This window comes from Moschus berezovskii, chromosome 27 (genome assembly GCF_049115385.1).
Source record: "Moschus berezovskii isolate FMDL1 chromosome 27, NW_MosBer_1.0, whole genome shotgun sequence".
Taxonomy (NCBI): domain Eukaryota; kingdom Metazoa; phylum Chordata; class Mammalia; order Artiodactyla; family Moschidae; genus Moschus; species Moschus berezovskii.
Window position 1 is genome coordinate 42,192,135 of NC_142486.1, and position 13,709 is coordinate 42,205,843.

At 49.3% G+C, this 13,709-nt stretch overlaps 1 protein-coding gene across 11 annotated transcripts in view; it reads right to left on the reverse strand.

Annotated features, from left to right (window-relative positions):
- The window catches only part of LOC129545172 (liprin-alpha-1-like), a 37,491-nt gene that overhangs the window by 13,655 nt on the left and 10,127 nt on the right, over nt 1–13,709 (reverse strand). For 6 of the 11 annotated variants that reach the window (XR_016036624.1, XM_088833144.1, XM_088833143.1 and 3 more), the window contains exons 2-5: nt 4,994–5,095; nt 4,351–4,515; nt 2,997–3,218; nt 937–1,083 (exon numbers count right to left, since the gene is read on the reverse strand). Coding sequence is in view for 10 of the 11 variants with exons in the window: in XM_088833144.1 (XP_088689270.1) it covers nt 937–1,083; nt 2,997–3,218; nt 4,351–4,515; nt 4,994–5,095 (636 nt within the window). In the remaining variant the exon portion in view is untranslated. Of the gene's footprint in view, nt 1–936; nt 1,084–2,996; nt 3,219–4,350; nt 4,516–4,993; nt 5,096–8,093; nt 8,344–13,709 lie in introns of all 11 variants that reach the window. The other 5 variants (XM_088833149.1, XM_088833148.1, XM_088833145.1 and 2 more) reach the window with 3 other exon arrangements.

Genomic DNA, 13,709 nt, shown 5'->3' on the forward strand with positions numbered 1-13,709 from the left:
CTTAGTCATAAACAGCATCCCGAGCTCAACAGCCTCTGAGCAGCTGTTCTGAAAGTAAGGAAGGGCACCCCTGATCGGGAGACATTGAGCTCTCTGCCTAAGCGGGGAGGGCGCCTCACCGTGGGTCTCACTATGGGAGTCAGAACCACTGCCCTCTGGGAGCCCGCGTCTGAGGCTCTGCAGTCCAGGCCCAAGAACACAGGCATGCTGGGGACAGTACTGACACGTGAGGCTTTAAAACCCTCAGAAAACAATAGCATATGGTACGTAGTATTTTCTGATCTGCCTTTGGCAGCCACTATTTTGTATATCGTAATGCATTCCACCTCATACATTTCAATGACTTTCTAGTGCTTTATTTCTGTGGTGGGGCCAATGATACACTTTGGCACACACCGGCCCGACTCGCTTTGTTTGAGAGAAGCCAGATTTGGTTTTCCTGGTTAAGTCCTGATTATCTGAGACCACACAGGAACAGGAGCGAGTAAGGCTCACCAAACCATAGGAAGGACAAACCCTAATCAGACCGGAGCTCTAACCCTGCCTTTTGTCACAGTGACCCAGTTCTCAACAGGCAGCCCGCTGCCCTGAATTTCCCTGCTGTTCTCTGCTCTTTCAGTAAAAACGCTAACAAGCCAACAGATTCACGTTCAAGTAAAACAAGGGCGTCAGGAGAGGAAGTCCACAAAATGGTGAAACCAAGTCCCAAATAATTCAAACCTGGAAGTTGCAGTCACTCCCAATTTTTAAAAAATGCATTTCCTTCCAGTACAGCTGATTTACCATGATGTGCTTTTGAGCGCAATGTTTTAGGGTCATAAGAACTTTACACGGGGACTTGATTTCCAACGTGGGAGTCACACGAAAAGGTCTCTACCTTCCCTCCTCAGTAATGCAATGCTATAAAGTCAGACACAGCCCAGTAAAGGCCATTACCTGTCGATGCACAGAATCCTCATCTGCGGTTTCATTTTCAAGTTTACCATTGAAGTCATGCACACAGGCAGCTTCGCGCTGGGCGGCGAGGGAGTGTTTCTCTAGGGTAGTGATTATCTTTTCCATGTTCTCCTTCAGGGCCATGGCCTACACCGGGCATTGCAGAGAAGAAAAGCTAAGTCGTTATCATGGAACACTCCGATACACTTAGGAGTAACAAAGCTGGACTAACTCCTAAGTTTCAAATCAAACAGAAAGTTAGCGTCCTCAAAATTAAACTCCTAGACGTGGCAGTTTTCTCGGCCGTGAGCAAAAACGCGCCTACCTCAAAGGTCACATTGGCCACGATGGGCACCCATCTGTCTGAATGTTCTATCCGGCCACTCAGTTTACCAAGCTTCTTTGTTATATAATAAACCCAAACAGCAAACAAAAAGTATACTAAACTACCCTGTTATTGCAAGAATTCCAGGAGGGAAGGTATCTGGCATGAAGTCAGGACCTCTGTCTGCTACACCATACAGGCAGACTTGACCCAGAACAGGGAGGGACCGTCAACAGACCCAAGAGGGAGCTCTGAGGCTTGTTTCCTCGGGTAACAGTTGGAAAAATCTCATGCAATTTCCTCAAAATTAAAGTAAGAATATTAACGAGTGGAAACAGAAGTCAAAGTGTAACACAACTGGAAGCAGCCTTCTCAAGCAGAGTTAAACCACATGTATGAAATGCTCACACCAGGACCAGAACTTGCTGCTGGTGCGACTCCTGTCCGCCAGCTCAAAATCCATTTCAGGTCCCTCCGCAGTCACTAAGTAACCAATGTGGGCCAAGTCCTAACATTAAAAGTGAAAGGTCTTCAAAACGCTTTTTCCAGAATTCTCAACGTGTTAAACCCTGCCACCTAATCTCCTCCTGTTGCCAAAGAGTAGTGTGACAGGGTTATACAAACATGTGCAAATATTTCTGTTTTGAGTTCTCACACAGAATTCCTCACACCAAGCTACTAAACAAGTACACCTGCTGGAACACATGCTGGAGGGGCTCTGTCTGAGACGGTGTCACGGGGGAGGGGTGGGGCAGGGTGGGCGCTGTCTGTCTGCGTCCAGAGGAGAGGTGAGGCTCACAGGAGGAGGCCTGAACCCCCAGCACTCTTTTGTTTTCACAACCACCGTGAGGTAGTTTCTCATAAATCATGACACCCGCAGACACGACCGCCAGAAACATCAGGATTCTACACAGTTACACAGCTCGGGCCTGAGGACCTGAGGGTGAGCAAACGCCACTCGACTGGTCGGACCGCCGGGATCACTGTCACACATCCCTCCCTGTCAAGGAGCGGAACCTCAGCAAACCAGAGAAGACGGCCAGGCAAGCTGCCTCGGCAGAGCCCACACAGCATGCTCCCATCTCTCCGAGAGAACGGGCTCCACAAATGTCACCAGACTCGCCTGAGCGGATCAGAAGGAAATTTCAGCATCGTCAGGAATACATTCGACAGGCAGGTGGGGGGGATGAACTGGGAGACTGGGGCTGGCATATATACACTGCTGATACTACGCATCAAGTCAACAGCGAGTAAGGACCTAGTGCACAGCACAGGGAAGGCTCCTCAGTGCTCTGTGGTGAAGGAAATGGGTAGGAAATCTAAACAGCAGGGATATATGTAGAGATATACATATATACATGACTGATTCAGTGTGCCGTACAGCAGAAATTGACCCAGCGGTGTAAAGCAACTACATGCCAAGAAAGGAATGAATGGATAAATGAATGTTTTCAAAGGAACACACTGGGCCCCCCAGAACTTGTAGAAATGAGGAGTCCACACCCAGGGTGCAGCGCAGCGCAAGGGCTCCCCTCGTGTTGGTCCACTGCCAACGGACCGCCGGGATCAGGCCTCTTCTACCCCAGAGACCTCGACACAGAGGCAGGGAGGCAGCCTGTCATGGTCTCGCCAGAGCTCTGCTCTTGTTCACGCAGCCACCCCGAGGCTGAGAGCACCGGGAGAACAAGGGACCCACAGCCACCTCAGGGCAACAGACACGGCCGCCGTCACTCACTTCGCGGACATCCCGCTCCAGTTTCGTGTTCACTTCCTCAGACTTGAGGACGTTCTTCCTGGCCTTGTCCAGGTCCTTCTCCAGCTCTCTCACGTGGGCAGAGATGGCTGCCAGGCGCTCTTTCATCTGCCTCTGCTCCCGCGACTTCTTGTCTATGACTTCCTGGAGCTCGCGCATCTTAGCCAGGTCTGGCTCCTGGCTTTCAGAGCCGTCGGACGATCTCTAAAGGGGAAAGGAAGCCTTTGACAGCCTTGTTTTGGGAGGGAGGGAACACAGCACTTCCGGGAAATCGGCGAGGTCAAAACTGCCTTCTGCACTCTGGGAGCTCACAGGACCCTCACGGCCGCTCAGACCTACATGGTGCCCTGGTGATGTTGTCCATCCCGATTAGAACCGGGTGATTAGAGTCAGACTTTGTCTTCTCCTGGACAAAGGGGTGCTTAAGAGATCCTGCAGCTCTGAGCTATAAGTCTAGTTTGCTAGTCATGAAAATACCCCAGGTGGGCGGGTCCTCAATCAGAAAGATAAATACCATGTGATGCCCACCACTACAGCCTTCATACTTTTTTAAAATGAAAGGATACAAACGACTAACCCTTAACTGAAATTACACGATGACTGATCAAACTTACCTCTTTATGTGTAGCACCTAATTCTTCTAACAAACGACACCTTTCGAGTGCTATACGTAACCACTCTCTCAACTCAAATAAAAGGGGTCGAGTCACTGTGTGTTGATGTGTGTATACACGTTAGTGCACTCCTCATTCTATACTCACCCTAATACATGGCTACTGGAACAGAATATCTTTAATGGCTCTCATTGATCTTAACATCAAGAAAAGCTGCTTGTTAACAGCTTTAAATTCTAAGTTTGAGAGAACAAAATGTTATCCTAAATTAAATTCTATTGCCCAGTTTTTAACTGCAAACTGATATACAGAATAGAATAAATCTTGAGACATTTATGCCAACTAATACTTTTTAACTGGGGGCTTCCCAGGTGGCTCAGTGGTAAAATTTCGCCAGCCAGTGCAAGAGGGCAGCTTCGATCCCTGGGTCGGGAAGATCCCCTGGAGTAGAAGATGGCCACCCACTCCACTATTCTTGCCTGGGAAGCCCCATGAAGAGAGGAGTGTGGTGGGCTACAGTCCACAGGGTCGCAAAGATACGGACATGACTGAGCATGTACGCAGGCGACGCTTTTTAACCATGGAAAACTCTGACTTCTTACAGAAAAAATGTATTTACAAGCATTCAAGAAGCTCAAGAGTCAACTAGTTACATAAATACATGCATCATCCACCTAACAAGGCAGCAAGTGTACAAATCCAGGAGGCCGGGTGGCTGGTACCTTCTCATCCAGGGCCTTGTGGTATTCAAAGAGCGATTTCAGCGCTCTGAGCACCTTCAACTCGCTGGTCATGCCGGCTGGGGGCTGCGCCTGCTGCTTGCCCGCCGTCATCTCGAGGGACGGCACGTACCGGGAAACCAGGCGCTCCACGTGCTCCAGCAGCAGCTGCAGGGCGGGGACAAAGGAGCACCTTCAACCTCATACTTGCATTCATGCATTCAGGGCCGGGAACTCCTCTCAGCCTCACTCTAAAGCCGAAACCATGCTAAGGCACGTCAGAATCCCGCCAGTTCAGTCTAAAGTTAGAGTGGACTTCCCAGGTGGCCCAGTAGTTAAGACTCCACACTTCTGCAGGGGTCATGGGTTTTAATCCCTGGTCGGGGAACTAAGATCCCACACAAAGTGGAGCGTGGACAAAAATGTAAGTGAAGAGAACTCCCCCTCACATGTACTAAAATTACATTATCTCTCATCATAAATTTGAAGCAAGGTATGAGAACCCCAAACTGATCCACCCCAATCTGCTCAGTGGGAAGATGTGAAAAATGACTTGAAAAGCAGACAGAGTTTAAAGTCAGCAACACGGAGCCCAGCGGTGACCCTCGCGGGGCAAATGTCAACACGTGAGAATCCCCCTACTGACCCTGGTGTTCTTTCTTTCGGCTCTGAGCTCGGCGAGTTCTTCTTCCCTTTCCAGGAGCTGCTTCTTGTATACATTTACCTCCTCGTCAGAAGCTGGAGACTTCTAGGAAACAATTACGAGACTCACTAAATGCGAACACAGACGAAAAAGAGAGCGAGACACTGGAGACTGACCCTGCCGAGTCTCTCCAGGCTCCACACAAAGGGCCTCCCTGCCCCCCAGAGGAGAGGAGGTCCGCCGACCCCAAGACCACACACGCCACCACAACTCAGACCGGCCGTCAGCCTCCACCTCGACCTGGCGGGCACGCAGCCAGGGAGAACCCAGAATCCAAGCCTGCCTTCTCAAGACCCAGGGACGTCTGAGAGACGTTCCTAAACATAAACCTAACAACAAAGTGGATGAAGAGACTCTTAAACGACACACAGACACGTGACCTAGAACCACTGGGGACAGCGAAGAAGAAAGGTAAGGTCTACAAGGCCACCAGGCTTTGGAGTGTTCCTCTGGGAAAAAGGCCGATGGCACCCCAAGGCCATCTGTTAGCTTGAGTCCATTGAAGTCACACAGTCATTCAATAAGCTGGTTAAGATGTTAAACTCATGTTATATGTATTTTACCACAATTTGCGTGCACGTGGGGCCGTCCACGTGGTGAACTTGCTCAAATTGAACCACATGGCATCATTCATTCTTCTGTTTTCCCTGGCACAGATACAAAAATCCTGGGCTACGTATCCCCTATTACATACTGAGTATTCGGCACCCAGAACAGTGCCCTACACTTGTAAGAGGCATGTAGTAGACATGTGAAGCTATGAGGGTGTATGTTATACATGTGAGCAGTAGGTACCCGTCATTAAAATCCCGGACACACTGGTCTGTGCTTTGTAAGACAGGGGACGTTAAGGGGCTTAGCCTTTCTGCTTCAAGGACTGACTCTCTAGCTCAGTCCACGTGCCCCAGAGACTCCTCCAGCCAGTGTTTCCCTTCTTGTGGGGCCCCCGCCCATCCTCCGCGCAGCACCTGCACAACCTCTTACAAGGTCAACCTGCTGGGGTCGAGCCTGCCCACTAAGGTCAAAACGCCCTGCCCGGCAGGGCCCACAACCAGGCTAACTAAAGGAAACACGACCCCAACGCTTCGCCGGGTGAGGGCCAATCCGACAGGCCCAGCCCCCGGCTGCTCTCACCTCAGGGCCCTCTGCTTCCAGGACTCGGTCTGAGGCCAAGCTCCTCCTTGTCTTGGCCTTTGCTTTGGGTTTGCAGCACTGGAATAACGCCCACAGGCGGGCCCTTCTGCGACCCATCCTCGCGGATGGGGGCAGCCCCCCACCCGGGGCAACTGCTGTTTCACGGGAGGATACCTCAGCTCCTGAGCTATCCCCACCGCTCTCACACTCCGACCACCACTCTCACACACACCGCTCTCTCACACACACACCGCTCTCACACTACGACCACCAGCACCACTGTCTCAAGGAGAAATGGCACAAAGGCTCTGCCCGCAGCACGTCTCCCAGGAGCCCGGAACCAGAACCCACTCAGTCACAAGGGGCTCCGTGGTGACAGGGGGCTGGGCTCAGGCCCACCATCAAGGGTGCAGGGCGGGGGGAGGGGCTGCCAGAAAGACGGCAGGGGAGTGTGGGGTGCGGGAGAAGGCAGGCCGTGCCCGCAGCTCAGGCCCACTGCCAAACATGACCCTGCAAGGTACTGGTCACAGGCAGACCGAACAGTTTAAACCGCTTCAGAAACCACCACCGCTAGGCGTGAGCACGTCTTCCAAGTGGGCTTCTGCCCCCTCCACCCCCGAAACAAGCCTTCAGTGAGGCTTCTGAAAGGGTACCCCTGAACTCAAGGGCGTCCCCAGAACCCACCCAGCTGAGGAGGACTCACCGCGCCAGCCGCCCCTCACTCTCACCCTGAGCTCAGTCCTCCCTGACTGGCTCCCTCACTCGAGCTCAGCAAGGGCTTGACCAACCTCGCTCCAGGCACTGAAAATGAACCCACAGTGGGTACAGGGGTTCATTCAACCTGCTGCGAACTCGCCCTCTTAACGTCGACCCTGGGCTGCCAGACGACTCTGCCCCGTGGGGGCTGCACAGTGGAGGTCCGGGGTGTCCCTGACTCGAGCCGCGGCAGCCAGCGCCTCCCAGACCCCGCCAGGTGCTGCCTCTCCCTCCGCCCCCGAGTCTCCCACCCCGTCTCCTGGCCCCGCTCCCACCCTCACGGCTCTCCACTCGCCAGGGCACAGGCCACACTGCTCCTGGCTCAGCCCGGACCTCTGCTGTCACTTGAGGACCTCAGTCCCCGGGGTGCTTGGGGTCCTATATCCACCCATCTCAGCAATTACAGACTCTGGGAGAGACAGAGGACAGTTTGGGGTCCCGCCCGCAGTTCACCCTGAACACGTTCTCTTTTTTTGGCTTTATCTACTGGAGTTCTCTGAGATGTCTTTTTGATACCTCAACTACTGCTTTCAAAAAGACTGTAAAATCACTGCGCTCAACTTCGAGAATAAAATCTTCACTTTCAACCTTAAAATGAAACTGGAGGGAAGACTAAACGCAGTCAATTCTTCAAACTGAAAAAGATAACCCACATGTGACCACGTCACAGAACACAGGTCACGTAACCCCTCCCTCCTCAGCCTTCTCCACCCCCAGCAGCCCGTCGTCACAAGGCCTGCCCTGGGCCGGCAGGGGCAGGGGAAGTGACCTGACCGGCTCCTCTGTCCCCAGGGCGCATGCGCCGCTTGCTCCACCTCCTTCACAAGTTCACGTGGCACTGAAACAGCCCGCGAAAGCTGGGGATTCTGATCAGAAACACAACAACCGTGGGTACTAGGCAAGGACCCCTGATTCTTGTTTACCCTGGTAGCAAATAAAGATGATCAATACAATTACTGTGACTGTTACATGCGGCTTCAGATAAGAGAAGACACCCAGGGCGTCCCACTCCCAGTTACAAACGCAAGCAGCTTGGAGGGCAGCCCACCGAGAGCTAGCAAAGCTAAACACAGTTTAAAGGAGGTCCTTGAAAGTGAGAGTGAAGTCGCTCAGTCGTGTCCGACTCTCTGCGACCCTTTAGACTGTGGCCTACCAGGCCTCTCCGTCCATGGGATTTTCCAGGCAACAGTACTGGAGTGGATTACCATTTCCTTCTCCAGGGGATCTTCCCAACCCAGGGCTCAAACCCGAGTCTCCCGCATTGCAGACAGAAGCTTTACAGTCTGAGCCAGAGGTCCTTAGGCAGCCACAATCCAAGGTTTCAAACAGAAGGGAAGCCCAGTGAGGGAGCGGGAGAATGAGAGGGCCGCTCCTTTCCTCGGGGCATCTGAACAAAGCTGACTCTGCAAAGAAAAGGCAGGGAAAATGTCAGGCAGAGGGGACTGGCTAACACAGCTCTGGACGGCTCCTTGGGCTGGGAAGACAAAAATCTGAGCGGAGGCCTCACAAGTCAGTCCGGATGATAGAGACCAAGCTCCCCAAGCAAAGGGAGGCACAGAAAATGTACCCAACACAGCCCAAACCGGCTGAGTGCTGAGTATCAGTCACCTCGTGATGCTCAGGAGACAGGGGGTGGGCTTCAGGACCTGCTGAGAAGGGGGGGGCCCTGGGAGGCACCCCAGGCTTCCAGACGGAGACGCTGGAGGGCTCCTCCCTGGGGTCGGGGGGACGGTGGGGTAAGGCTGCTGAGACTGAGCTTACAAGGACCCCCCCAGCCTCAAGTCACTCAAACCCTGAGTGAACAGAGAGCTCTGTGTCCACTAGAGGTCCGCGTCAGAGGAAACTCTGGAGAAGACAGCATCACCAGAACCTCTAGGGTTTTCCATCCAGAATGTCCAACATGCAACCAAAAAAGCAAAAAAGGGTGTAACAACAAATACGAGCAAGAGAAAAAGAACCGAAACAGATCCAGAGGTATCAGTGTAGATCGGCATATCAGAGGTGTGCTGGAGGGATCAGATGCAAACGGCACCGGTTCAAAAATACACTTGAAAAAAGGAAAAATTTCTGAGCATCAAAAGCGATTCTAGAACTTTACAATAACAGTGAACTGAATTTAAGAACTCAAGTCTCTGGGCTTAACATCAAATTGGACGTAGCTGAAGAGAGGATCAGTGAACTGAAGGATGGATCGGTTAAAAAACATATATATGTGGGGGAAAAAGGATAGAATATATCGAAGGAGCCCGCTGTTAAGCTACATTGTTAAAAACTATAAACGGGGACCCTCATGGCGGAGAAAAGACAGAAAGGGGAATAAGAAACGCCTACAGGGGTTGAAACTTAAAGAGTCTCTTAATGAAAGTGAAAGAGGAGAGTGCAAAAGCTGGCATAAAACTCAACATTCAAAAAATGAAGATCATGGCATACGGCCCCATCACTTCATGGCAAATAAATGGGGAAACAGTGGAAACAGTGACAGACTTTATTTTCTTGTGCTCCAAAATTACTGCAGATGGTGAAATTAAAAGATGCCTGCTCCCTGGAAGGAAAGCTATGACAAACCTAGACAGCATATCAAAAAGCAGAGACGTGACTTTGCCGACAAAGGTTCATTTAGCCAAAGCTATGCAGGAGCTCATTTAGTACTAGTTCATTTAGTCAAAGCCAGCAGTCATGTATGGATGTGAGAGTTGGCCTTTGAAGAAGGCTGAATGCCAAAGAATCAATGCTTCTGAACTATGGTGTTGGAGAAGACTCTTGAGAGCCCCATGGACTGCAAGGAGATCCAACCTGTCCATTCTAAAGGAGATCAATCCTGGGTGTTCATTGAAACTCCAATACTTTGGCCACCTCATGCGACGAGTTGACTCACTGGAAAAGACTCTGATGCTGGGAAGGACTGGGGGCAGGAGGAGAAGGGGACGACAGAGAATGAGATGGCTGGATGGCATCACCGACTCGATGGACATGAGTTTGAGTGAACGCTGGGAATTGGTGATGGACAGGGAGGCCTGGTGTGCTGTGATTCACGGGGTCGCAAAGAGTCGGACACGACTGAGCAACTGAACTGAACAGAACTGAACTGAAGGCTGAATGTCAAAGAATCAATGCTTCTGAACTATGGTGTTGGAGAAGACTCTTGAGAGCCCCGTGGACTGCAAGGAGACCCAACCTGTCAATCCTAAAGCAAACCAGTCCTGAGGATTCACTGGAAAGACTGGTGCTGAAGCTCTGATACTCTGGCCTCCTGATGCGAAGAACTGACTCATTGGAAAAGAACCTGATGCTGGGGAAGACTGAAGGCAGGAGAAGGGGACGACAGAAGATGAGATGGTTGGATGGTATCACCGACTCGATGGACACGAGCTTGAGCAGGCTCCGGGAGTTGGTGATGGACAAAGAAGCCTGGCATGCTGCAGTCCATGGGGTTGCAACGGGTCAGACACTGAGCGACTGAACTGACTGACAGGGACAGTGGCAAGACTTGGTTCAAGAATCGGACCATTGACTCAAAAATGAAAACCACACATTGCTTTCAGCAGCTCTGCGGGTGCCTAATAAGGCAAGAGGAAAATGTTCAAGCGCTCAGAGGAAAAAAGGTGTGGCTTTGAATGGCACAGCAACACTGAGAGCTGACTTTTCAAGAACAAGGAAGTTAGAAGATAATGGACTGGCATCTGTAAAATGCTGAAAAACAACCACCCACCCACCTGGAATTCTATACCCCACAGAAACACTCTTCCAAAGTGAAAGCAAAATAAAGACTTTTAGGGCAACTGGAAATGAGACAACTCATCACCCACAGACATGAACTAAAAAGTATTAAGGCAGTGCTCTGGGAAAAAGAAAAGTCGTCTCTGACAGAAATATAAAAAACAAGTAAAGACCAACAATGAGGTAACTGTGAGGGTAAATATTAACTCTACAAAACAATGATGCTAACGCCAGAAATATATCTAACAATTTAAAGGGTAACAGTGACAAGGAGGAAACAGTCGTGTCAGGGAGGCAGTAAGAGTACTAAGTTAGACTTGAATGTAAAACACACGCTCTATCTGTGAATGGACTCCCAACAACCTGACAGAGGAGTACAGAACCAGAAAAAGACTTCACACTTCTACGAGAAGCAAGAGAAAAGAACACAGAATAGGTCAGTCAGACAGAAAACAAACAGGAACACGGTGTCCACACACTGAAATATCAACATTATAAATAGAGCAAATACTCTCAGTAAAAGACAAAAAGTGTCAAACTGATGACAATGAAAACTATACATTATTCAGAGGTTCCTGTTAAGATGGAAGAGCTTTTAGACAGGTGAAGGTAAAAGATACCCAGGCAAACAAGGACAGAAAACTGATGTGGCCATATCACTGTCAAATAGTGTCTAAAGTAAGAAGCATCACTAGCCTTAAAAAGGAGCTTCTCATACTCATACAAGTTCAGTCCAGCAAGAAGATGAGGATTCTACATTTGAATGTACTGAATCACATAACCTCAAAATATCAATACATAAAACTGACAGAAATAGAAAAGGAGTAACAGCAAAGTTGCCTGAAGAATCCCAAGGACGGGGGAGCCTGGTGGGCTTCCGTCTGTGGGGTCACACGGAGTTGGACACAACTGAAGTGACGCAGCAGCAGCAGCAACAGCCAAGTTCATAATCACAGTGGGAGACGTTAAAGACACATCTCTCAGGGAACTGGGCTCCCTGGTACGTAGTCACCTGCAGCCATGAAGTTCCTGATTGCGGCTGGCTCTATGATGAGATGTGCTGCAAGCATGAAACACACACTGGATTTTAAAGACTCAGCATGAACAAAAGAACGTGAAATATTTCATTAGGTTTTATCATGCTGATTACACACTGAAATGATAATATTTGGGGTGTGTTAAAATAAAATACAGTGCAAGTAATTTCACCTACTTCTGCTTTACAAAACGGGGCTCCCGGAATCTGAATTACATGAGTCACAAACCTGATCTAACTGATACACACAGAACACTGCATTCTCACTGATACATATTACTTTCAAGAGCCCAAGGAACGTGTAACAAAATGAATATATATTGGGCCACTAGGAAGGCTCAAGCTCTCTCAAAGGACTGAACTAACGCGGGGACACTTAGGGACTGCAGTGGGCTGGCGGTCCATGTGCCTTAAACTGCACCCCGCACGCGGTGATGAGCCCAGGAGGCAGGCACTCTGGGAGGGCTCAGGGCAGGAGGGAACGGGCGCCTGTGCTGCGAGGACAGGGGGAAGCTGCAGGCAGTCTAGGAACCAGGAGACAGGCCTCACCAGACGTGGCACCCGCTGGTGACCTTGGGACGTCCCTGCCTCCAGTACTGTAAGAAACAACCTTCTGTTGTTCATCACTAGTCTATGGTGTTTATGACAGTGGCCCCCAAAGACTAAGAGGGGCTCTTCATGGAACTAAGCTAGAAATCAAACAAGGGTCACGAGAAAAACATCCCCAAACGTTAAGTTAAATGACACACTGCCTGGAGAATTTCATGGATGATCATTTTAAAAAACACAATGAAAATTAGAAACTACTTTTCCATAAAAAATCTGGCTTACTCAAACTTGTGGGACGCAGCAAACTGCGTTTAGAGGGTAACTTAAAGCCTTACACACATATACTGGAAAAGAAGGAAGGCTAAACATCAATTAAGCCTCCATCCCTGATGCTGCTGCTGCTGCTGCTAAGTCGCTTCAGCCGTGTCTGACTCTGTGCGACCCCACAGACGGCAGCCCACCAGGCTCCCCCGTCCCTGGTATTCTCCAGGCAAGAATACTGGAGTGGGTTGCCATTTCCTTCTCCAACGCATGAAGTGAGAAGTCAGAGTGAAGTTGCTCAGTCGTGTCCGACCCTTAGCGACCCCACGGGCTGCAGAAACCAGAAAAAAAGCAAAGCAAATGAAACACAATGCAGATGAGAAAACAAGGAGCAGAAAATAAGGACACCGAAAGCAAATATGGAATTTTTTCAAAACAAAGCCAAAAATGGGCTCTTTGAAAGGACTGCCAAAACTGATAAACCCCTAGAGAGACTGATTAAGAAAAAGAGACAAAGCACAAATCACCAATATCAAGGATTTTTCAAAGGGGAGACAACACATCTTGCAGATAAGAAAGATATGATGAACCACAGTTCACTTACTAACTGGAGTCTGCTGGCCTCAAGAAATTCCCAGCAGCGGGGAAAGGCTTTGCGTAACTAGACCCAAGAAGACATACAAAATCAGAAAATTTTATTTGCATGAAAAACATTACATCTGAAATTAAAAGCCTCCCCACAATCAAACCAACTGGTTTTGCCAATCAATTCTTCCCAAAATCAAGGGAAGGAAACAGTCATCTCACAGGAACTCCGGGGGTAAACAAGGAACACTCTCCAACCTTGTTTTATAAGACTAGCATAATCTTGATACTAAAACCAACAAGGAAGAAGTACAAGAAAGTAACATTACAGACTCTGAATATCGATGAAATAATCCTAAATAAAACACTAACAAATAAAATCCAACAGAAGGAGAATACATCGAGATCAGGCTGGGGTTGTCTTAGAATCACAAAATTTTTGAAAAGTCAAATCACCACATAAAAGAAAAATCACCTGTTTCCAAATCTACAGAAAATAAACTTAAGAAAAATTCATGTAATAATTTTAGTGCATGACTAAGAAAAAGCGCATAGTAAACTAACAGAGAAGAATTTACATATTTTGATAAAAATATCTATAAAAAGCTAACATCATATGTG